This window comes from Meriones unguiculatus, chromosome X (genome assembly GCF_030254825.1).
Source record: "Meriones unguiculatus strain TT.TT164.6M chromosome X, Bangor_MerUng_6.1, whole genome shotgun sequence".
Classification (NCBI taxonomy): Eukaryota; Metazoa; Chordata; class Mammalia; order Rodentia; family Muridae; genus Meriones; species Meriones unguiculatus.
Window position 1 is genome coordinate 31,880,808 of NC_083369.1, and position 20,502 is coordinate 31,901,309.

The 20,502-nt window shown below is 45.3% G+C and overlaps 1 protein-coding gene across 3 annotated transcripts; it reads left to right on the plus strand.

Annotated features, from left to right (window-relative positions):
* The first annotated feature begins 4,728 nt into the window (after positions 1-4,728).
* Positions 4,729-17,376, plus strand: Suv39h1 (SUV39H1 histone lysine methyltransferase). Of its 3 annotated transcripts, none has more exons than XM_021658617.2 (6): positions 4,729-4,987; positions 6,575-6,720; positions 8,171-8,833; positions 14,824-14,970; positions 15,056-15,185; positions 15,896-17,376. In XM_021658617.2, the coding sequence occupies exons 1-6, from the start codon at positions 4,969-4,971 to the stop codon at positions 16,027-16,029; spliced, it is 1,239 nt and encodes a 412-aa protein (XP_021514292.1). In that variant the 5' UTR covers positions 4,729-4,968; the 3' UTR covers positions 16,030-17,376. The 3 variants fall into 3 exon arrangements, with proteins under 3 accessions (XP_021514292.1, XP_021514290.1, XP_021514291.1); XM_021658615.2 differs by lacking the exon at positions 4,729-4,987 and adding an exon at positions 5,208-5,426; XM_021658616.2 differs by lacking the exon at positions 4,729-4,987 and adding an exon at positions 5,209-5,417.
* Positions 17,377-20,502: the final 3,126 nt, after the last annotated feature.

Genomic DNA, 20,502 nt, shown 5'->3' on the forward strand with positions numbered 1-20,502 from the left:
ATTATCTTCCTTAGCCTTTAGTCTGGTTACAGGCCTAGAGGCCCCAAGGAACACCAGTATTGTCTTGTTTGGTGTCTCCTTCAGAGAAAGTTACTGCTCGTTTAGCAGACAATAAAGGATTAATTTTCTCAAAGCTGAAAAGGCAATATTTCAGGGGGTGTGAGTCATTGGGGGTACATCTTCTGCTTATTACTTGCTCAGGTAAGAATCTGATGGTGCAAAGTTCTCAGCTTCAGTAGGGTCCTCCCACACATCCCCATCCCAAGTTACAGGATCCCATTCTTTACCAACTAATGCCCTTACTTTAACTGCTGACACCCTCCAAGGCTGAGACTTGAGTTTTCATTGTAATTCAACCAATCTTGTACTGAGGGCTTTGGTTTGATTTTCCATGATGATCTCTGTGGCTGCTGGAGAGGAGATTCTCTTCCAGGGCACACATAGACACCTTTAGACTGTTTATGCGCATGTGGAGCCTGTCAGTCTTATCACTGAGTTCATTGTTCTCCTTCACCCTATTCTGAGATGCTGGAAAGTGGTTAATGGTTATCAGAGCACACATTCTTTGCCTTTGTCAATTTACCCAGATGTGCTAGGAGCAACCTATCAGCAGCAGCATTTTCCTTATTTTTCCACAAATTGTCAAAAATGTTATATACAGAGTCGTCACATCCATTGCCTCTCATAACTGGTGAATCAGGAAAAGCAGACGCGTTTGTCTCCTTAAGTTTGCAAAATATTTCACACCATGGGCTTTCAGCAGCTTCTCCAAGAAGCTTTAGTAACTGGAGATGTTTCAATTACTCTAAGATTTGGAAAATTGGAAAGCCTATTGTAGATTTTTTTTAATTAACCTTTTGGCACATGCCTTTAATCCCAGCACTCAGGGAGGCAGAGGTGGGAGGATCTCTATAAGGTCGAGGCCAGCCTGGTCTACAGAGCTAGTTCTAACATAGCCAGAGTTATTACACAGGGAAACCATGTCTGGAAACACCACCAAAAATCATTCTTATACATCCATTTCTCTAGAACAACTTCTGGCACCAAAATCTGTATTAATCATGGATCTCTGGATAAACAGAATTTATATATTTCATTCTATATATCCATAGGGGGTTTATTAGAAGCTCAGGCTATGGCCCTGCCAATTCAACAACGGCTATCTACCATCAGACTGTCTAAGAATCCAGTAGTTGTTCAGTCCATGAGTCTGGATATCTCAGCTGGTCTTTATGGAATGGCAGAATCCTGAAGAAGCAGGCTTTAATTCAATGAAAGAATGGATGTGCCATCGAGAACATCAGGCAAAGAGAGAGCAAGCTTACTTCTTCCATGTCCTTCATATAGGCTGTTGTCAGAAAATGTGGCCCAGATTCAAGGTGGATCTTCCCACTGCAAAAGATTCAGATTAAAAGTGGATCTTACTTCAGATGATTTAATTAAGAAAACCAAAACAACAACAAAACACCCAGCTGGGCATGGTAGTGCATGCCTGTAATTCCAGCACTCAGCGAGGCAGAGGCAGATGGATCTCTGTGAGTTAGAGGCCAGCCTGTCCAGGACAACCGAGACTACACAGAGAAACCCTTTCTCAAAGAAAAAAAAAAAAAGAAATCCCTCACAAGTGTATACTCGGCTGCTTGGGTTTTAGTTAATTCCATGTGTAGTCATGTTGGCCACCAAGAACAGCCATCAGAACTCTCTAACCCATGGAGTGACAGCGAGAGGGGAGTGTGAGGAACTGAGGCTGCAGTTTTCTGACGCTGTGAGGTAGTGAACGGACAACTGTGTGACAAGCCTCCCTGCTCTCGTTGGGGTGGGTAGCTTTACAGTGTGTTTCATTCATGATCCATGGCACGGCTGTTGACCAGGTTACTAGATGCTACTGAAGGCTTAACTATTTCTAAGAATCACATCTGGCCTGAGAGAATGTCTGAATGTGATACTAAGTCTGTGATAATATTAAGTCTCTAGCTTCATTTGCTTTAGAGAAAAATCCATAATTTTGGAAGGCAAACGATTTATTATTAGTTTCCTGCTAGTCTCCCATAAGGCCTCTGAGTAGAGCTGCTTAAATTGTTCTCTGGCAAAAGTTGCTCTGTGCTCCCTGATCCCTGCCCTATTTGGTATCTTAAATTGCAAGGTTAAGTAACTTCCTGACAAAAAGAAATGAGTCAGAAAACTCGCTAATCAGTAACTTTTCTCTAGATTTACAGACTCCAGAACACCAACTGACCTTCAGACAGTAAAAGCTTACAAGTCAGAAAAGCAGGCCACTGTGGAATTTATGACCGTCCCAGCTTTTCTCAACTACAAAGATAAATTTGCTCAAATCCCTTGGTTGCCATAGAACTGCAGACCCTAAGCAAAATGGTCTCTGCTGGTGATAGTCTCCTATCTTTTTTGTTTGCTGACTTTCCAAATAACCTTTTTTTTTCTTTGTTCCCAACCTTTGAGTCTCTGGCGTCTTCCAGTGATGAGTAAATGAATGTGGGTGCTCTAACAGCAGATGTAAACCTTGGTAATTTTCAGACTGATCAACAAGTCTGGAGCTTTCCCGCTAGGCAGCTGTTTCTGGTGGCTGGTTGTCTACCTGGGCTGAATCACATGATCCTGAGCATTCTGACAGATCATCCACAGGTAGTACGGTCAGTGAGATACTGTGACTTACTACTGGGCTATCTGATTACATGATGAGAGGAAAAGTGAATGAGTCCCAGGTCATGCTGCCTGACTGCTTGGATGCTTATGGTTGCAGAATGTCTGTCCTGATAGAATCCAAGTCTCTCTGAGGAACCCAGAACATCAGAAGATATTGACTGGTGGACCCATAGTGGGAATGAGAAATGATAGACTCATTTATAGGAACCCAGCTTGACATGAACACAGCCATTTTAGACATAACTTTCTTGGTGCTATGGCATGTGACCACAGCATACTTTCTAAACCTATAGGAAAAACAAAGTCATTAAGATAAGTCAGGTGAGCATTTCATGATAACTACTGATGGCCAAATTGTTTTTAAATTATATTTAATGAAATAGGTTTAGAAAAATAATTGGTGGGGGCTACATTCAACTTTGTGTATAAACCGCTTCCTCTTGCTGTATAGTGTTGTTTTTCTTGCTGACACTAGAGATACAATTAAGTCTGTAATTTTTTGTTTCTTTGTTTTTCAAGACAGTGTACTCCTACCTTTCCTGCACTCCCTTTGTAGACCAGGCTGGCCTTGAACTCACAAAGATCTGCCTGCTTCTGCCTCCCAGAGTGCTGGGAATACAGGCACGCCACCAAACCTAGCTTTAGTCTGTAAATGTCTAATAAATTTCCTGCATTTTGCTGAGCATGGTGGTGCACGCCTTTAATTTCAGCACTCAGGCAGGCAGAGGCAGGTGGATCTCTGTGAGTTCAAGGCCAGCCTGGTCTACAAAGTGAGTCCAGGACAGCCAAGGCTACACAGAGAAACATTGTTTCAAAATGAAAAAAAAAAAAAAATCCTGGATTTTTTTTCTTACTTTTCTACATGTACATGTTATTGTGGGCTGTGTACATGTGCATACACATATGTAGGCTAGAGATCAGTGTTGGGAAACTTACTTGATTGCTATTCACTTTATTTTTAATTTTTATTGCATTTATTTGTGTGTGTGCGCATGTGTGCCTTCCACAACAGCAAACTCAAGCCTCCTGTCTCAGTACCGGAGTTACAGATTTGTTGCTTGGTCTGGCTTTTACATGGGTGCTGAAGATCAGAATTTAAGCCCCTAAGCTTGCATGGCAGACAGTTTACTGAGTCACCATTCCATTCCGTTGCCCAATTCTTTGTTTGATCTTTCAGTGTTTTAGCAGCCAGTTTTCTCACACAGAGTTTTCCCTTTAAGTCAGGGGATCTGACCGGGTGCGGTGACACATGCCTGTAATCCCAGTACTTGGTGAGGCAGAAGCAAGCATGTCATTTTGAGTTTGAGGACAGCCTGATCTACAAATCAAGTCCAGGACAGCCAAGGCTACACAGAGAAACCTGCCTTGAAACCCCACCACCACCAAAAATAATAATAATACATTTTAAAAATAAATAAGAAAGCGGATCGACTGATAGGTGACCCCAAGACTTCATCATAGCCCTCCGTATTATGAGGGCTTAGCTAGATGCTGTGGCTGATCGGTCATGATATAAATGAGTAGTAATCAAAGTGAATCACAGTAACCAAGTGGCAGTGTGACTGTCCAGAGAGAGCTATAGGGACCTGACAAGGATTTGTCCTGACCTAGTTCCAGTCTACCTCAGGACATGGGTGGACCTTGTAGTTTATGAGAAGTTTCCTTCAGGGGTAATGGGACCAGTTGAGAAAAGGGCTGACTGGCTGACAATGTGATGGGGACAGTTTAAGGGAACGGCAGGCTGCCTGCCCAACAGCGCGAGGGCTGTGCTTCATAAAGTCACACAGAGGGCTGTAGAGCACAGATGACTACTACTATTGACTGCTGCACAGCCCGAGTGAAGAAGCGAGTGATCAGAATGGACATCTGACTGCGACGAGTAATTATTTATTTGAATCAGGTGACTGACTAAGTACCTATATATGGCCTCAGGTCCACCCGGAAGTGAATGCCTGCTTGAGGTTAAAATATAATGACGGACTTAACTGGGTCTGACAAAACAGTCCCTAGATGACTGGCTGACGAGGTGATTGGATAGCAGGGTGACTGACGGGGCAGGGCCTCGAGCTATTTCAGCCACTGCTACAGCCCAATGCACTCTGGGAGCGAACAGCGAGCAGAAGAGCAGCAAACCTCCAGATCACTCTCGGTGACGGGAAAAGGTCCAGTCACAGATCGGAGGTTGGTCCATGCGGGAGCTGTGGCCAGCGAGAGAAGGCCAATAAGCTGTTCTTTCCTGGGCACGCCCGCGCGTGCTCTCTTCTCGCGAGACCTGCTAGGCCCGAATGTCGTTAGCTGTGGAGAAAGATGGCGGAAAATTTAAAAGGTGAAGCTGTGGCGGTAGAGAAACAGGCTACTGGCGGGGCTGTGTAGAATGGAGGGAAGGTATTGAGGGCTCCTGGCCTGGCGTCCGGAGCCACGGAGCCAGGAGCTAGTGGGCCGGCGCGGAAAAGATGCGGCTGGAGAGAGCGCGGGCCCGGCGCGCGGGCTGGGCGGGGCTGAGGGGAGGGGGCGCGTGCTTCGGCCGCGGGGGGCACCGGGCTGCGCAGACTGCGCATGGGGTTTCTTGGCCGCGCACGGCTGCCTGGCGCGCCCACGCGCTCGCGAGAGTCCTGAGGAGAAGGTTGCGTCCACACGCGGGAAAAGCGGCTCCCGGTGACCGTTACCCTTTCGGTTTCCACGGGAGACGCCGGAAGAGGAGGAAGAAGGGGAACGGAACCCCCCTACCCCCAAAATGGGGGAATCAGCGACTCGAGGTGTGAAAGGTATCTTGGCGAGACAGGGGCAAGGTTTAGGGGAGACCCTCCCCCCAGAAGCGGGAGTGGGGGCCTCGGTGATAGGAGGCCTGGGCTCCTCCATGTGCAGGAAAAGAGGGGGTGACTGTGTGTAAAGCGGGCTCCTCAGCCGGGAGTAAAGCTGTGAGAATAGACTCCACAAGTGTGAACCGGAGCCACGCGGGGTGCGGGTTAAGAGCGCAGCTGTGGCTAGCGAGCTGCCAGATGCTGGAAGTGTTTTCTGAGGCAGGTTAAAGGCTCTGGGAAAGGAGAGGCCTCAGAGAGGGCTTAGTCCCCCCGCTGGGCCCTGAGGGAAGGATGAGTATACACGCAATCATTTTGAAATGTGCTTGAATGTTTTTAGGTTAACGTCCAGAGCTTTTTGCTAGGACTGTCTTAGGTTTGAGTAGTGTAATGTGGGTAGAAAATACTGATGAACCTTTTTTAAAGATGGAATTGGTTATTGGCAACATACACTTAGCATGAAGTGTTTTCTGATATAATTTGATTTTTTTTAAAAAAGCTTTTAAGTAAATTCTAAGGATGTGCTTTGAAGCAAAAATATTTTTTTTTTCCAAGACAGGGTCTCTCAGTGTAACCTTAGCTGTCCTACTCAGTATGTAGACCAGACTGGCCTCAAACTCGGCGATCCCATCTGCCTCTGCCTCCCAAGTTCAATTTGTCTTGAACAGTTTGGGTGAACCTAAACAGTGTCAGCGACTTACCATATGTATTGTTTACATGTTCCTGAAATAAGAGCAGGGCCTTTTGGATTGGGTTGTACTTTCCACAGAAACATGGGATGCGACAGCAAGTAATAATGCAGCCTGGAAAATTAGGCTTTGTATATATAAAGTGGTCTAGACTAAGTCAAGGAAGCTTCCGGTAATATAACATCCATCTGTTTACTTATTTACTATGGCTGTCCTAACTCAGTATGTAGTCCAGGCTAGCCTCGAATTCTGAGATCTCACATGTGCAGGGGTGACTCTCCGTGGTGGGCAGGCTTCTCCCCAGGAGTTGCTCTGAGAATTAATTGATCAGTTCAAGGAACTGGCACTTTCTGTTGCAGAGGGTCTTAGCTTTGGGTAAGGCCTGTAGATGAAATTTTTTGTGACACTTAAGTCTTTTCATTCCAGGCTGCACTGTGTGTTGCAAGTCTTCATGGAATCAGCTGCAGGATCTGTGCCGACTGGCCAAGCTTTCTTGTCCTGCCCTTGGTGTTTCAAAGAAGAATCTTTATGACTTTGAAGTCGAGTACCTATGTGATTATAAGAAGATTCGTGTAAGCCTGGTGGGGGTGGGGAGGTTTTCTAGGACTAATGAAATGATGATGTGAACAACAGATTTTATATGAAAGAGGTTTTATTAGATAGAGATGAAAAGAGAGAAAGAAGGAGAGGACAAGACATGATAGGGGGAAAGGAGGGAGTTCCCAGACAGAGACAGGGGAGGGGGCAAGAGATGAGGTCAAGAGAGCAAGAAAGTATCCAGACAGAGACAGGGGAGAGGGCAAGAGATGAGGGCAAGAGAGCAAGAAAGTATCCAGACAGAGACAGGGGAGAGGTCAAGAGATGAGGGCAAGAGAGCAAGAAAGTATCAGGTTGATCCCTTTAAAGAGAAACTTAACCATGCCTGCCAGGTGTGGCTACCAGGAAGGCAACACATGATGACATCGTAGGTTGCTAGGCAACCCAGAAGCAGGTTGCCTAAATACTAACAGTGTGTGCCTGTGTTTGTGATACCCTGGCAGAGGACTCTCTTCTTCACCCAACCTCCACATCTGTTTGCAAAGAGGGTTTTCTCCTCTGATTCTTCCTGGGGGAAAAAGCAATGAATTGACCCTCTGATTTAAGTGGCTTTCTCAGAGAGCAAGAGGCAGATTGAATCCTCATGTATGTCCATATACATCTGGAAATATAAATTAGTTAAAGACATATAAAGATTGAGATTCTGAGCCTAAAAGTGCAAGATGGCAAGTTACTGATGCCAGAGAAGTAGTGCAACAGATCTGTAAAATGGGGAGGACTGGAGTTGTGAGAATTAGTTCTAGGGTATGTAACTTGCTCAAGACAATACCTGCTGCATAGTGAATGCCAGGAGAAAAATGTTAGTTGCTTTTCCTTTCCTCTTTTTCTTTATTTTTAGAGAGGGTTTTGCTGTGTTGCAAAGACTGGCCCCAGACTCAGAATCTTCCTTCAGCTTACTGAGTGATGGGATTAGAGATAAATGCTCCCTTCTCTCCACTTGTATTTTCTTCTTTACAGATGAGATAACAGGCATGACATAGTTTCATAGTTTTCCTAACCTTTGTTCTATAGTTGACTCGCACTCATTAAAGCTTCCCCTGGCACTGTGCAAAAAACTGTCTGAAAGAGTGAGAGTAGAAGCAGGGGGACCGGTGGAGAGGGTTGTCTGGTGGTGGTGACATTGTTTTGATGATGTCTGAAGGGTTCAGGTTCTGAATGTATTTAGTGGGGAGTGTGAGCAAAAGAGGAACCAAGAATAACTACAGGAGTTTGGGCCTCAACAGCTAGAAAGAAGGAACAGCTCATTGGAAGGTAGAGAAGGAAGTGGTCTGGGGAGTTGAAAAGTAGGAATTTCAAGGTGGGGTAGAAGTCGAAGTTAGTAATCCTTACTCCAGAGGCACTACATGGAACCATTTCAGAAAAAGTACAAGGGTTTCAACGTTCATGGTACTCTTGTGTACTCTTGTGTTGCTGTCTGCCTAACAGGAGCAGGAGTATTACCTGGTTAAGTGGCGTGGGTATCCTGACTCAGAGAACACCTGGGAACCACGGCAGAATCTGAAATGTGTGCGCATTCTCAAGCAGTTCCACAAGGACCTAGAAAGAGAGCTTCTCCGGCGGCACCGCCGGTCAAAGCCACCCAGGCATCTGGACCCAAACATAGCCAGCTACCTGGTGCAGAAAGCCAAGCAGAGGCGGGCACTGCAGCTCTGGGAACAAGAGCTCAATGCCAAGCGCAACCACCTGGGGCGGATCACCGTGGAGAATGAGGTAGACCTGGATGGTCCTCCAAGATCCTTTGTCTATGTCAATGAGTATCGTGTTGGTGAGGGTATCACCCTCAACCAGGTAGCTGTTGGTTGTGAGTGCCAGGACTGTCTGTTGGCACCCACTGGAGGCTGTTGCCCAGGAGCATCCATGCACAAGTTTGCCTACAATGACCAAGGCCAGGTGAGATTGAAAGCTGGGCAGCCCATCTACGAGTGCAACTCCCGCTGTTGCTGTGGCCATGAATGCCCAAACCGTGTAGTCCAGAAAGGCATCCGCTACAACCTCTGCATCTTCCGCACTAATGATGGTCGAGGCTGGGGTGTCCGCACGCTGGAAAAGATCCGCAAAAATAGCTTTGTTATGGAGTATGTGGGAGAGGTAAGGAAATCGGTCTGGGTATGTGTGCAGCTTTTCCCACTACCTGTTTGTAGTATGTGTGTCCTGAACCATGTACCCCAAACTCTTCTGCTTTCCTTTGTTCATCTGAGTGTTGTATGGGGGATTGTAGCAGGGGCCAGTGCTTTTACTTGGCACATAGCAGTGGGACCATGCTGCTATTTAAAAGAACACTGAAGTGCCTCTGACAGCTGGCTTCTTAAGGGTATATAGGGTAAATAGAAGAAAAATGGGAACCGAGCTCTAGGTAGCAATCCTTTCCAAAACTATATAGTCTGAGTGTAGGGCTGTATCATGTGAAGAAGCAAGCTCTCATTTTGTGATAAGGGTCATTGTATCATAAACAGTGAGTCTATAGTAGTACTTAAACTTGTCTTGGTTGGAGGTTGGGCAATAGCCTCTAGACCAATGTATCTCAAACTGGGTTGGGAATGACTCTTCAACATGGGTTGCGTATAAGATCATTGGAGTAGCAAAGTTATAGTTAATGATGTAGCAATGAAAATAATGTTATGGTTGGGGGTCACCACAACATGAGGAACCGTATTAAAGGGTCATAGCATAAGAAAGGCTAAGAACCACTGCTCTAAGCTTTCAGGTCACCCTGGGGGAAAACTGGGTGGTACATGATGCATGCTAGTTTTTGTAATTAATAATCCCTGGAACTTTGTGGGTTAACACATTAGGAGTTAGTTGGCACTGTTTTAACACAGTTTCCCGTTGTAGCCCAGGTTAATTTTTTTGAGCTCACAGTCCCACTTTCTCCTCCTGAATGCTAGGGTTACAAACATGTGTCACCTTGCCTGGTTAAGGAGTTGGTTCACCTGGTTTGTGAACGCTCTGGTGTGGGTGTTTCAGTGAATATCCTTTGCACATAATGACTCCAGCCCCGTAGTATTTCTACCTCTCTACCTAGGAGACTCCATTAGATACTTAGCATTTTGTAGTAAGGGACTGAAGGGGAAGATACTAATGACTCAGGCCTAGAAACAATACATGGTACTTGTGCCCACTATCTACTGGTTGGAAGTGAGTCACGAGCCTTACTTCACTGCCGGGGGTTTGTGTATGTGTGCACCTGGTGCACGTGTGCACTTTAACTTTGTTAGGTATAAAACAGAAGGGGTCTGGATGGGCAACTAGCACGTGTGCAGCAGAAAGTTCATATTCTAAGGTAAGACACGGGCATTTAGGGTTGGACAATTCTTTTATATGTAGACATGGCTTAAGAGGCTTAGTATCCCTGGACATTGACTGTCTAAATGTGTGTTTTGTCATAATGACATTGTTCCTCTATTTCCATAGGTCCCTTCTAGGTGTTAAATACTTAAAAGTGACAGTAACTGTCCTGAGGACACATCTGAGGGTGTCCACCTGTATCAGTGACACTGATGATTAGAAACTAGAATAAAGGGTCACATCTCAGCAGGAAAGTGATGGTCTCAAGGTAGAATAGTCTACAACATAGTAGATAACAGTCTGGAGGAGGAAATGACCATACCCCCAGATTGTCTGCTAGAGAAAATATCCACGTGCTGGAGAGTCAGGCAGGTTGGAGTAGAGAGGAAGGTGTAGATACTCAAGGGGTTCCTGACAGCATAAGTAGAGGGATCCTGAGCATCTGCAGTAAGAGGTTTCTGCATCCCATAGTGGCCCAGTGACCTGAAGGAAGCTTGAGCTCTCCATATTCTGGAGGTGTCTTCACCCCAGAGTGATACCAATCTGGTATGAAGACAGTCTTTCTTAGAAGAAAATGCTCTTAGCCTGGGACCCCTGAGAATCGGGAAGGAGGGTATCCAAACCCTCTGGGATCTCAGTATTCCTAAAGGTCACCCCAAGCAGGAAGCAAGTCAGCATAATTGTATTGACCAAGGTAGAGGAACTCCCCCCTCCATACACAGGATCTTATAGGAAACAGCACCATGCTCCCCAGGAAAGCTCAGTCCCCTGGGTTTGCTATCCTTGCTCCTCCAACTCTGGAAATAGCAGAGTTTCCAGTAGCCCCATCACCATGCTTTCCATCTCTCATCCATTCTCTCCATGTTTCTTGATTTTTGTCTTACCATGACCTTAAGTACAGCCCTTCTCCTAGTCACCTTAGACCTGTGGATCCTTCTGATGGTGCACCCCAAACATTTTCAGAGCTAAACTCTTCTCTCCATGTGACCCGAAGCAGTAAGTACAGTAGAGTAAGAAGGGTGGCCCCTGGAGGCTGCCTGCCAGCCTGCCCAAGGTTGTGTCCCAGCCCTATCACTAAACAGCAGTCACTTTGTTTCTCTTGGTTTCCTAATCTGGAAAAGAGAAGCACTGAGGTCATTCCTCCCTGTGAAGCACTTGGAAGAAGCACTTCAATAGACAATCCAAAATGCTAAAAAATTGATTTTGTGTGTAGCCCTGATTGTCGTGGAACTCACTCTGTAGACAAGGTTGGCTTCAAACTCACAAGTGCTGGGATTAAAGGCATGCACCACCACTGCTGGGCTCTTTTGTTTTTTAATAACCAGACCTGATTTATTGTCTTTGTACTTGGGGTTTTTATTTATGCAGCATTGTCTTGATACTCCAGGGGTACTAAATTATTGTGACTCCAACCCCCCCAAGGGCTTCCCTTATGCTAGGCAGTACTCTTCCACTGAGCCATTCTTTGTTTTGTTTATGAGACAGGGTTTCTCTGTAATCTTGGCTGTCCTGTACTCTATTTGTAGACCAGGCTGGCCTTGCCTCTGCCTCCCCAGAGTGCTGGGATTAAAGGCCTGTGACACCATGCCCAGTTTTAAGATATGTTCCAACTTGTAAGGTGGTATGTAATTAATTCAGAGTAATATCCCCAGTCTTGGATGCCAACCTTTGGGGCCACTGATAGTTTATATCGATAGTTCCTGCTCCTTTGGGTCTTTCCATGTTCCTGATTTTCATGTTTCCACAGATTATTTCTAGCCTCACCAGGCAGTAAATACTAGAGAATACTGAAACGTGCATTTTCTCTATTTTTTCAGAATGGAGGTGAGTTTTAATTGATTAAATGATAGAACTTCATTAGTAGCTTTTATTGGATAGAGAGCACATAATGGGTGAAGCTTAGATTTCAATAAGGTAATGGTACTCATTATAAAATCAACACAAAACATTTTTTCACATACATGCTCTTGTGTTTTCATAATGGGTTGAGGTTTTGCTACTGACATTCTATAGATGAGAAAATAGAGGCCCAGAGAGGTGTCATGCAAGAACTTGGTGCAAGTTACAAAGCTAGCTGGTAAAGTTTAGTAAGTAGGAAATGGTGATGATTGAAACCTAGTGTTCTGGCAGGTTTTTTTCCCCCAAGAAAGCAGGCACAGAGATTTCAGGATTTCACATCCAGGAAGGGGCTGAGTAGTTCCTGACTCAGTTTTCTAGTTCTCATTCACATGAACAGCCTTTTTAAGGTGCCAATTCCTAGGCTGTCTGTTTTACTTGACAGTCTAGAGAGCTACTAGAGATTAAGATAGAAACAGGGATGAGTTTTCAGGGTGAGACATCAGACATCACAGGAGAGAGACAAGGAAGAAGAGAGGCCCTAAAAGGCCTGGAGGGTATGACTCATCCCTGCAAGACTGGGATGGAGTGGGGGAGGATGTGAGCATTCCTTCTGGTTCAAGGACTCCAGTTAGAAAGGTAGCTCAAAGAAAAGCCAGTCTGCCAGCGAATTAGAGAGGTTTAGAAACTGTCTGGCTTCTGAGGGGTTGGAAAGCCAGAGCCTCCAAGTACTCACATGGTTCTCTGGAAGATAGTGTGACTACTCTTGTGACTGTTGTTGTACCCTTCAGGAGACAAGCCTCACTGTTCATTGTGGTGATACCCTGTTTAGAACCTGGGTCCTGCTTTAAAGGAATGTGCATGCGTTCTCAACTGCATGTTCATGTGTATGCAGATGTTCATGTAGTCCAGAAGGAACTGGGTATCAGGTCCCTTGAGTTCGAGTTACAGTTACAGTTATTTGGGTTGTGGTTTGGTCTGGTTTGTTTTTTTGAGACAGGATTTCTTTGTGTAGCCCTGAGTATTCTGGACTCACTTTGTAGACAGGGCTGGCCTCAAATTCACAGAGATTGGCCTGCCTCTACCTCCCTAGTGCTGGGATTAAAGGCTTGTGTAAATATGCCTGGCCAAGCTATAGATATTTGTTAGCAGCCTGGTATGGGTGCTGAGATCTAAACTCTGGTCCTCTGATGAAGCACTAAGTACTTTAACCATTGCTCCAGCCCTAGGACATTTTTTTTCTCCAGTGAGATTTCCCTGGACTACATCTTACATTGTGAGTGTCTGAGTCCATCTTTTTTGACTCTTTGACCCCTGGGGGTCAGGGGTAGGACTGGATTCTTTTATTTCCCAATCAGACTGTGTCCTCTATGAGCAGGATCTAGACACATCTCCAGTGAAGAATAACCCAGTAGACTCAGGGTGCATATTGCAGGGGTAGAATATATACGTACTTAGTTTGTCTACACCATCAAGAAAACAAAACACCTGAATGAATAAACAAATTGTAGATGGGGAAGACAGGTCCTTCAGGAATGAGCTAGAGTACGGGGTGGTATGGAGTATAGTTTGGAGGCAAATCTAAGTTTTATAGAGGCAACAGTTGATTAGAACTTTGCACAGGACATATGTGATGGCAGAAGCAGTAAACAGGACATACTAATGTGGCCTTCCTTGTTAGAGAATACAGCAGTCACGCCTGAGGGGGATAGAGTTGAAACATGAAAGAACATGATCACCAAGCTACATAAGGTGCTGGGAAGAGGTCTGTGTCCAGTGTCATCAGGGAGGTGGACAGTATCTTTGAGAAAGAGATGGAAGACGATGAAAGGAAAAGTAGGCAGATGGAAGAAGCCCAGGAGTGAGGTACCCTGGGCTGAAGAGATGGTGGTGGTCTTTGGTACAGTAATACCATCACCCAGAAGAAAAGTATCAGCAATGCTTGAGGATTGCTAGAGGTTATAGTTGAGGGTGCAAGGGGAGGAGTGGATCTGGGGCCAAAGGAGAGGACTGTCAAGTGAGGATGAGGTTAAAAAAATCCATCAGTAGCATTTGGGGTGCATGAGCAGATCAGAACTGGGAAAGTGAAGCAGCTTCATGTTCACTAGGGAGGATATGTGGAAGGAGGTGCCTACTGTTTCCAGCCTTAGATGTTACCATTCACAGAATTGTGTTGTTAGGGCCTTCTCTCAGCCCTATTTTGCTCTCCTTTCTCATATTCTCTTATTATTCTCCCTTTATCTGTCATTTTTATCATTAGGTTTTATTCTCAGCTTCTTTCTGGTCATCTCAAGATTTGAGGATCTTGGCCTGGGGTTTTCTCTGAAGGCCTTGGTCTTCTCTCTCTGACCTGAATCTTTCACACTATGATTCTGTGTTGTTTCTGACTCTAGCTCTCTTGTCTGAGTCCCTTTTTCTATTCATTGAAGCCCTCGTCTCCATTGTCCAGGGCCTCTTTACTTCCCACGTCCTCCATGTCCTTGCCATCTGCATGGCCTGTACTGGTTTTCACTCCCTTGTTGTTGCCTTGTGCTGTGTCTCTTGCTGTCCTGCTCTGGGTCAGTCAGTTTCTCTTTGTCTCCTCCCCTGTACCCTGTCTCTTACTTTCTTGCCTGTTCTCTGGATCTTTCTGTCTCTGTCTCTGTGTCACTGTCCCATCTTGCTCTGCCCCCAAATATATATGATCCTCGGGGACATCTCACTGGGAACAGAAAGTGGAGGTGCTCATTTCCTTTCACTAACTGCACCTTGCAGCCATATCTCTCCCTATCATTGCAAGACAGGTCCTGCCATCCAGGGGCTGAAGAAGGGGTGGGTGGTGGCCAGCCCTCTGAGGGCTGGCAGACCCTCTACATTGCTCCTGCTCACTGTTCTTCTCTTCCCAGGGGCCAGGTCAGGGTGTAGTTGGGGCTGGCTTTCCTGAACCTGCATGACGAATCTTAACCCACCTTCTTCAGATTATTACCTCAGAGGAGGCAGAGCGGCGGGGCCAGATCTACGACCGCCAGGGTGCAACCTACCTCTTTGACCTGGACTACGTGGAAGACGTATATACTGTGGATGCCGCCTTTTATGGCAACATCTCTCATTTTGTCAACCATAGTGTGGGTGCCTCCAGCAAGTGGGCAGGGGGTTGGGAGGGTCAGACCAAGGCCCTTCCTCACCTTCCCACTGTTCTTTCTTGCCCAGTGTGATCCCAACCTGCAGGTGTACAACGTATTCATAGACAACCTTGATGAGCGACTACCCCGCATCGCGTTCTTTGCCACAAGAACCATCTGGGCGGGCGAGGAGCTCACCTTTGATTACAACATGCAAGGTGGGGGTGGCAAGGGCCCCAGGGGCAGGGGCAAATTGTGACATGGGATGTGAATACCCTACCCCAAGGCCATTCAGTGGACCAAGGGAAATTCTTTTGCTCTAAGTTTTAAGATGTTCTTCCTGACTCCTAGTCTCCTACCTAGACCCTGCCCATGGCTTATGGTTTCCAGTATTTCTACCCCCTGAACCCCAACCTTGATACACTTGTACAACCTCTCAAAACTTGTGGGAGAGGACTTTCAGCTGGAGAGTTAAGGCATACCTCGCTTGCATCTTGAGAGAACTGCCCCTGTCCCTCCCAACTCTAATCCTCTTTCACCTTCCTTGTTCTGAGCCTCTGGATACCTTGTGGTCTCCAGACAGTCCTCTTCTTGATAAACTAATCATCTCTGAGATACGTGGCAAATAATGGGCAAGAGAGTTTAAATGCCTTTCAGATGCCCAGGTTGCCCTCCATTCATTCCTGAACCCTGCCTTATATGACCCTTGTTTCCCTGTTAGCCTTCTTCCTCCCCAAACATCCCTCAACCCCATTCTAGTTCTAACCCCAACCCACCATCCCAAAGATCCTATCCTATGTGAAATCTCAGACCTGTTCCTAACTCCAAGATGCCTGGGTCTTCTTATATAAGTAAGGGGTAGTAGGACGATTCATACAGGTCTTCTAACAAATGCCCCCTCCTTCCTTCTCTGGCTGTGACTTCACAGTGGACCCCGTGGACATGGAGAGTACCCGAATGGACTCCAACTTTGGCCTGGCTGGCCTCCCTGGCTCCCCCAAGAAACGGGTCCGTATTGAATGCAAATGTGGGACAACAGCTTGCCGAAAATACCTCTTCTAGCTCTGAGAAGTCTGAGGCCAGACTAACTGAAGGGGCCTGAAGCCACCTTCCTCTCTACTGCTACCTTCTTGTCAAGAATGACCATCAGAGCATTGTCTGCCTCCGCTTAACCTCACCTGCCCTAACCTGTCCCTATCTGCTCCAGGGTCAGGCTGTGGTGAGGACTGATTCCAGCTACCCGCTCTCTGTTCCCCCTGTCCCAGGCCCATTTTCAGAAGCTTATTTTTCATATCAGGATTTCCTGGAGTTGGAATTCATGCTACAGAGGTCCAAAAGATGAGCACCTCTGCTCCAAAATGTTTTTTTTTTTTTTTTAAATAGCATCTCTGCAGCTCTGTGTAGTTCAGGCTGGTGTTGGACCCTTAATCCAGTCTCAGCTTTCCTCATGCTGAGATTATTTCATTTGCTTCTGCTTGGAGCCTGTGTGACCTGTTGCAGGCCTCTTCAATGCTCTTAATGGTATGAGGAAGCAACCCCCCAGGCAGATAGACATCAGAGCTCAGATACCAGCCTAACATCAAGCTGGATCAGCAACCACAGAGCCCTGTACTCATGAAAGACCTAGGGTCTGCTCATTGTGCATTTGATGCTGCCTAGCATTAATCTTAATACCCATAGGGTCTCAAGAGTTGCAGGTCTGAAAAGTAGTTGCCCAAATGCCACCAGAATGGGGACAGAGTAAATGCCTCTTTGAAAGCCCCATAGGAGGGTTAAGACTGAGATTTACTGTCAGGGAGTAGAGTTCTAGGTATGCTAGATACCATTCTGCCTTGGCATGGCATGTGATCACTGGAACTGCTAGAAGCTGGAACCAAGATCTCGGTAGTCTGTAGACAGCACTTAAGATATGATGTGCATTGACTAGAAGCTGATGAGGTGCCAGGCACTGGGTACAGCACCTGGTCCATATGGATTGTCTCAGGGAAGCCTTGAAAACCACAGGTGGAGCCCAGGAAAAGGCCCATGTGGCAAAAGGCACTGTCTAGGCCAAAAATGGCTGGGGAGAGCTTACTTGCTAGAGTATGGTGAGCCATATTCTGAGTCAGCTCTAAGTATTCACCTGGGTCTACTTGTTTCAAAAGTTAACTGCCTAGAAATGTACAAAAGGCAAAGATTCTGATGGCTGCCTTGTTCCCTGCTCTCCCCACTTTCCTGACTTTCTGTACCCAGAGTGCCCCTATGTGAGACTGTACACCCCACTCCCAGATCGTGTGTATGTCTGTATGTGTCCTGCCCTCACTCCCCAAGCTGACCTTCAGGCATGAACTGAATCTGGTTCTCTTGCGTATCCCTCAGCCTTCCCTGTCCTGGAGTGCAGATCAATAAACTACATTGTTGAGACAATAAGCTGAGGGGACTGGGATTTGATAACTAGGAAATGGGAGGCTAGGAGCTAGGGCTGCCATAGAATGTGATCTGAAAGGCTAAGTCATCTGACTGTAATCTTCCTATTTGGGTACTCCTATAAAGTAAACTTGCTACATACTTGCATTTTTAAGATGCACTTGAAGAAAAAACAAACAGTCCAGTCTTACAATTTATATAAATTGACTAATCACTATTAGTTACTACAAAAATAGCTGAAGAAGTAAATACAATGGAGATTAAAATTTGCTAAATTCAAGCCAGGCTCTTAATGTTCTTAGGACTTTTTCAACTTAAAGGCTATCTGGTACATTTGGAAAGAACATTTTTCTGCCAATATTTAGTGAGCACCCATTTATGCTAAACACTGCCCCACATGTTTTCATCGTTCCTGAAACCGAATGTGTTCCAGGGCTTTTGGGTTTTGCTCAGATTCTGTGACATAGGTGACAATCTCAAATAGCCTTGTGCCAAACAGAGCAGGGGACCTAGGACAGACAGCCTATACATGTCTATATAGCTCATAGTTTTTCTGTTTGTTTTTTATACCTGGACATTGTAAGGGCTTTGTTATAATATGACTACTTGGAACCTTTACAGTTACATGGGTTAGCATAGCAACTAAGGTATCTTGTGATGGGGGCACAGACTATTGAACACAACCTTAAAATCTGGCAGTGGACCCTCACATAGCACACTTACTGTGAAAATATGACTTAGCACACTATAGATCCCTGGACACACATCCTCAAATACTCCCGAAATACCAGAAACTTGGGAATTAACTTTATACTCAGAAACTTCAATCCCTAGAAATAGACTTGTAGTAAGCAGACCCTATACTCTTGCAACTAGACCTCTGCCAAATAAAAAGGAAGTGCTTTAACATTGGAAACGATAGCTGAGAGGACTTCCAACAGCAAGAATTACAGAGAGCTGTAAGGTTTACACCTTGGGACATGGGAAAAGCACCTAAGAAGTTTAATACAGTAGATGGACAACAGAAAAATACTATGTGCCAGGACCAGATCTTGAAAAAGTCATATCGTCATGAAAGACTTGTGCACTGCGATACTGGTTCAAAACCTCAAAGGGGGAACACCCTAGGCTCCAGATCCTAAACGGAGAATCTGAATGTGACAGTATATCTCATACCTGTAAAGAGATTTTTAAATAACTCAGAAGTCAAGCCTACCCCAGAGACTACCACAGAAATAGGACATTTTTATATATGGAGCTGCAAACAGCCCAGAAAATAGAGCCATGTTGCATATCTACTCAAAAGTTCAGGGAGTTGGCCTTGCAAGAAATCCATAAGAGGTCAAGTTTATCATGCAGCTTAAAGATCTCAATTTTAATACAGGCAACCCAGTTGCTCAGCGAACTCACCCATGTAAAAGAGATATAAAAACCTCAAAGCCAAGCTGGGCATGCCTTTAAATCCCAGCACTGGGAAGGCAGAGGCAGGTGGATCTCTGACTTTGGGTCCAGCCTGGTCTACAAATTGAGTCCAGAATAGCCAGGGCTCTGTTACACAAACCCTGTCTCAATTGCTCCCTCCCCCATCCCAACATCCAGGATTAAGTAATCCTAAATTTAAGACAGACTTAAAAATATAATTCAGACACTTCAAATGGTGAGTTACACCATGTGAGACCACACTGTTAGACACAAACTAGTAGGGAGCCCAACCTGCTGTGACATTAAAACAGAGAATTCAAATTCTAGGAAGTACCTCACATCCTGTGACATACAGATCAAAAGACATTCAAGATGAGAAACATCCACAGACATTTCAGAGGAATAACATTCAGGGCCAAATAGATCATAGAACTCAATCCCTGGATTAAAAGCATAAAAAATATCAGATATTTCCTATGCCAGGACAAACACCCACTCAACATCACTATTTTAAAATTAAGCCAAAGAACAGATCAAATAACTTCCTTCTCACACTAATACACATGCCCATGATGAGGGTTGACTATTATACCCCCAAACAAGCCATCTAGTCTTGCCTTGGCTGCCCCTCTCCATCTTTGTCTTCATGGCCACCTCTACAAGGTGAACTTTCCCTCTTCCTCTCCCCTCAGCTCCACCTTGGACCCTCCTGGAATTACCAGTCCTGCCTTAACTCTCTTGCCTGCTATAGACTATTCAGCTCTTTATTAACCAATCAGAAATAATGGAGAACAATTTCCCCCCCCCCCCAATTGTGTAGCCTTGGCTGTCCTGGACTCACTTTGTAGACCAGGCTGACCTTGAACTCCAGTGATCTGCCTGCTTCTGCTTCCCTGAGTGCTGGGTTTAAAGGCATGTGACACCTTCAGTTTTTCAAGATAGGGTGTCCCTGGCTGTCTTTGATTAAAAAGGTATACCACCAAGCCCAGCAGAGAAGAATTTTCACACAACATTGAGACAGGAGATTCTTCAGAAGAAATGACAATAACAGACTCTGCATTTAACATTCAAATATACAGAGACACACCTTAATACAGTATGAATGAAGGTCACCTCTACAGACACATACTTACTAATAGCTTAAAGATCACAAATTCTGAGATACCCACTAAACATTCCAAAACCAAGCTGGGAGGCAGAGGTAGGTAGATCTTTGTGAATTTGGGGCCAGCTTGGTTTACAAAGCAAGTCCTGGACAACCAGGATTATGGAGAGAAACCCTGTCTAAAAATGAATAAATAACAACACCAACAAAACAAACATTCTAAAACCTCCCACCCTGGTTTATATACATGTATCAAGGAGCAAGGTTTAACCACTGAGAACAAACAAATGAGCTACTTACTTGTAATTATGTGAAAACACTGAAACCTAGAACAATATATCCATTTCTTATTTCTGCAATAAGCAGCAATCTTAAGAGTCACAGAATAACAGGAATCGTCTTACCTTTTCTGCATTCAGAAACCAATATGCAATAAATCAAAGTATCAGGGCTTCATTTCTCCTGGAGGCCTGAAGGGAAGGTTTTTGCCTGGCCTTCTTGCTTCAGAGAGGTATGAAGTCTTTGGCTTTGGCCCCTCTGTCTTTAAAGACAGCAATATTCATCTTTCTCTTTGGATTTCTCTCTCTTCTTCCCTCTCCTTT

Coding starts and splice junctions, on each gene's coding strand:
- Suv39h1 (XM_021658615.2), top strand. CDS start 5,396: ATGGGGGAATCAGCGACTCGAGGTGTGAAAG. Junction 6,721..8,170: donor GTGATTATAAGAAGATTCGT/GTAAGCCTGGTG, acceptor TCTGCCTAACAG/GAGCAGGAGTATTACCTGGT. Junction 15,186..15,895: donor CTTTGATTACAACATGCAAG/GTGGGGGTGGCA, acceptor GTGACTTCACAG/TGGACCCCGTGGACATGGAG.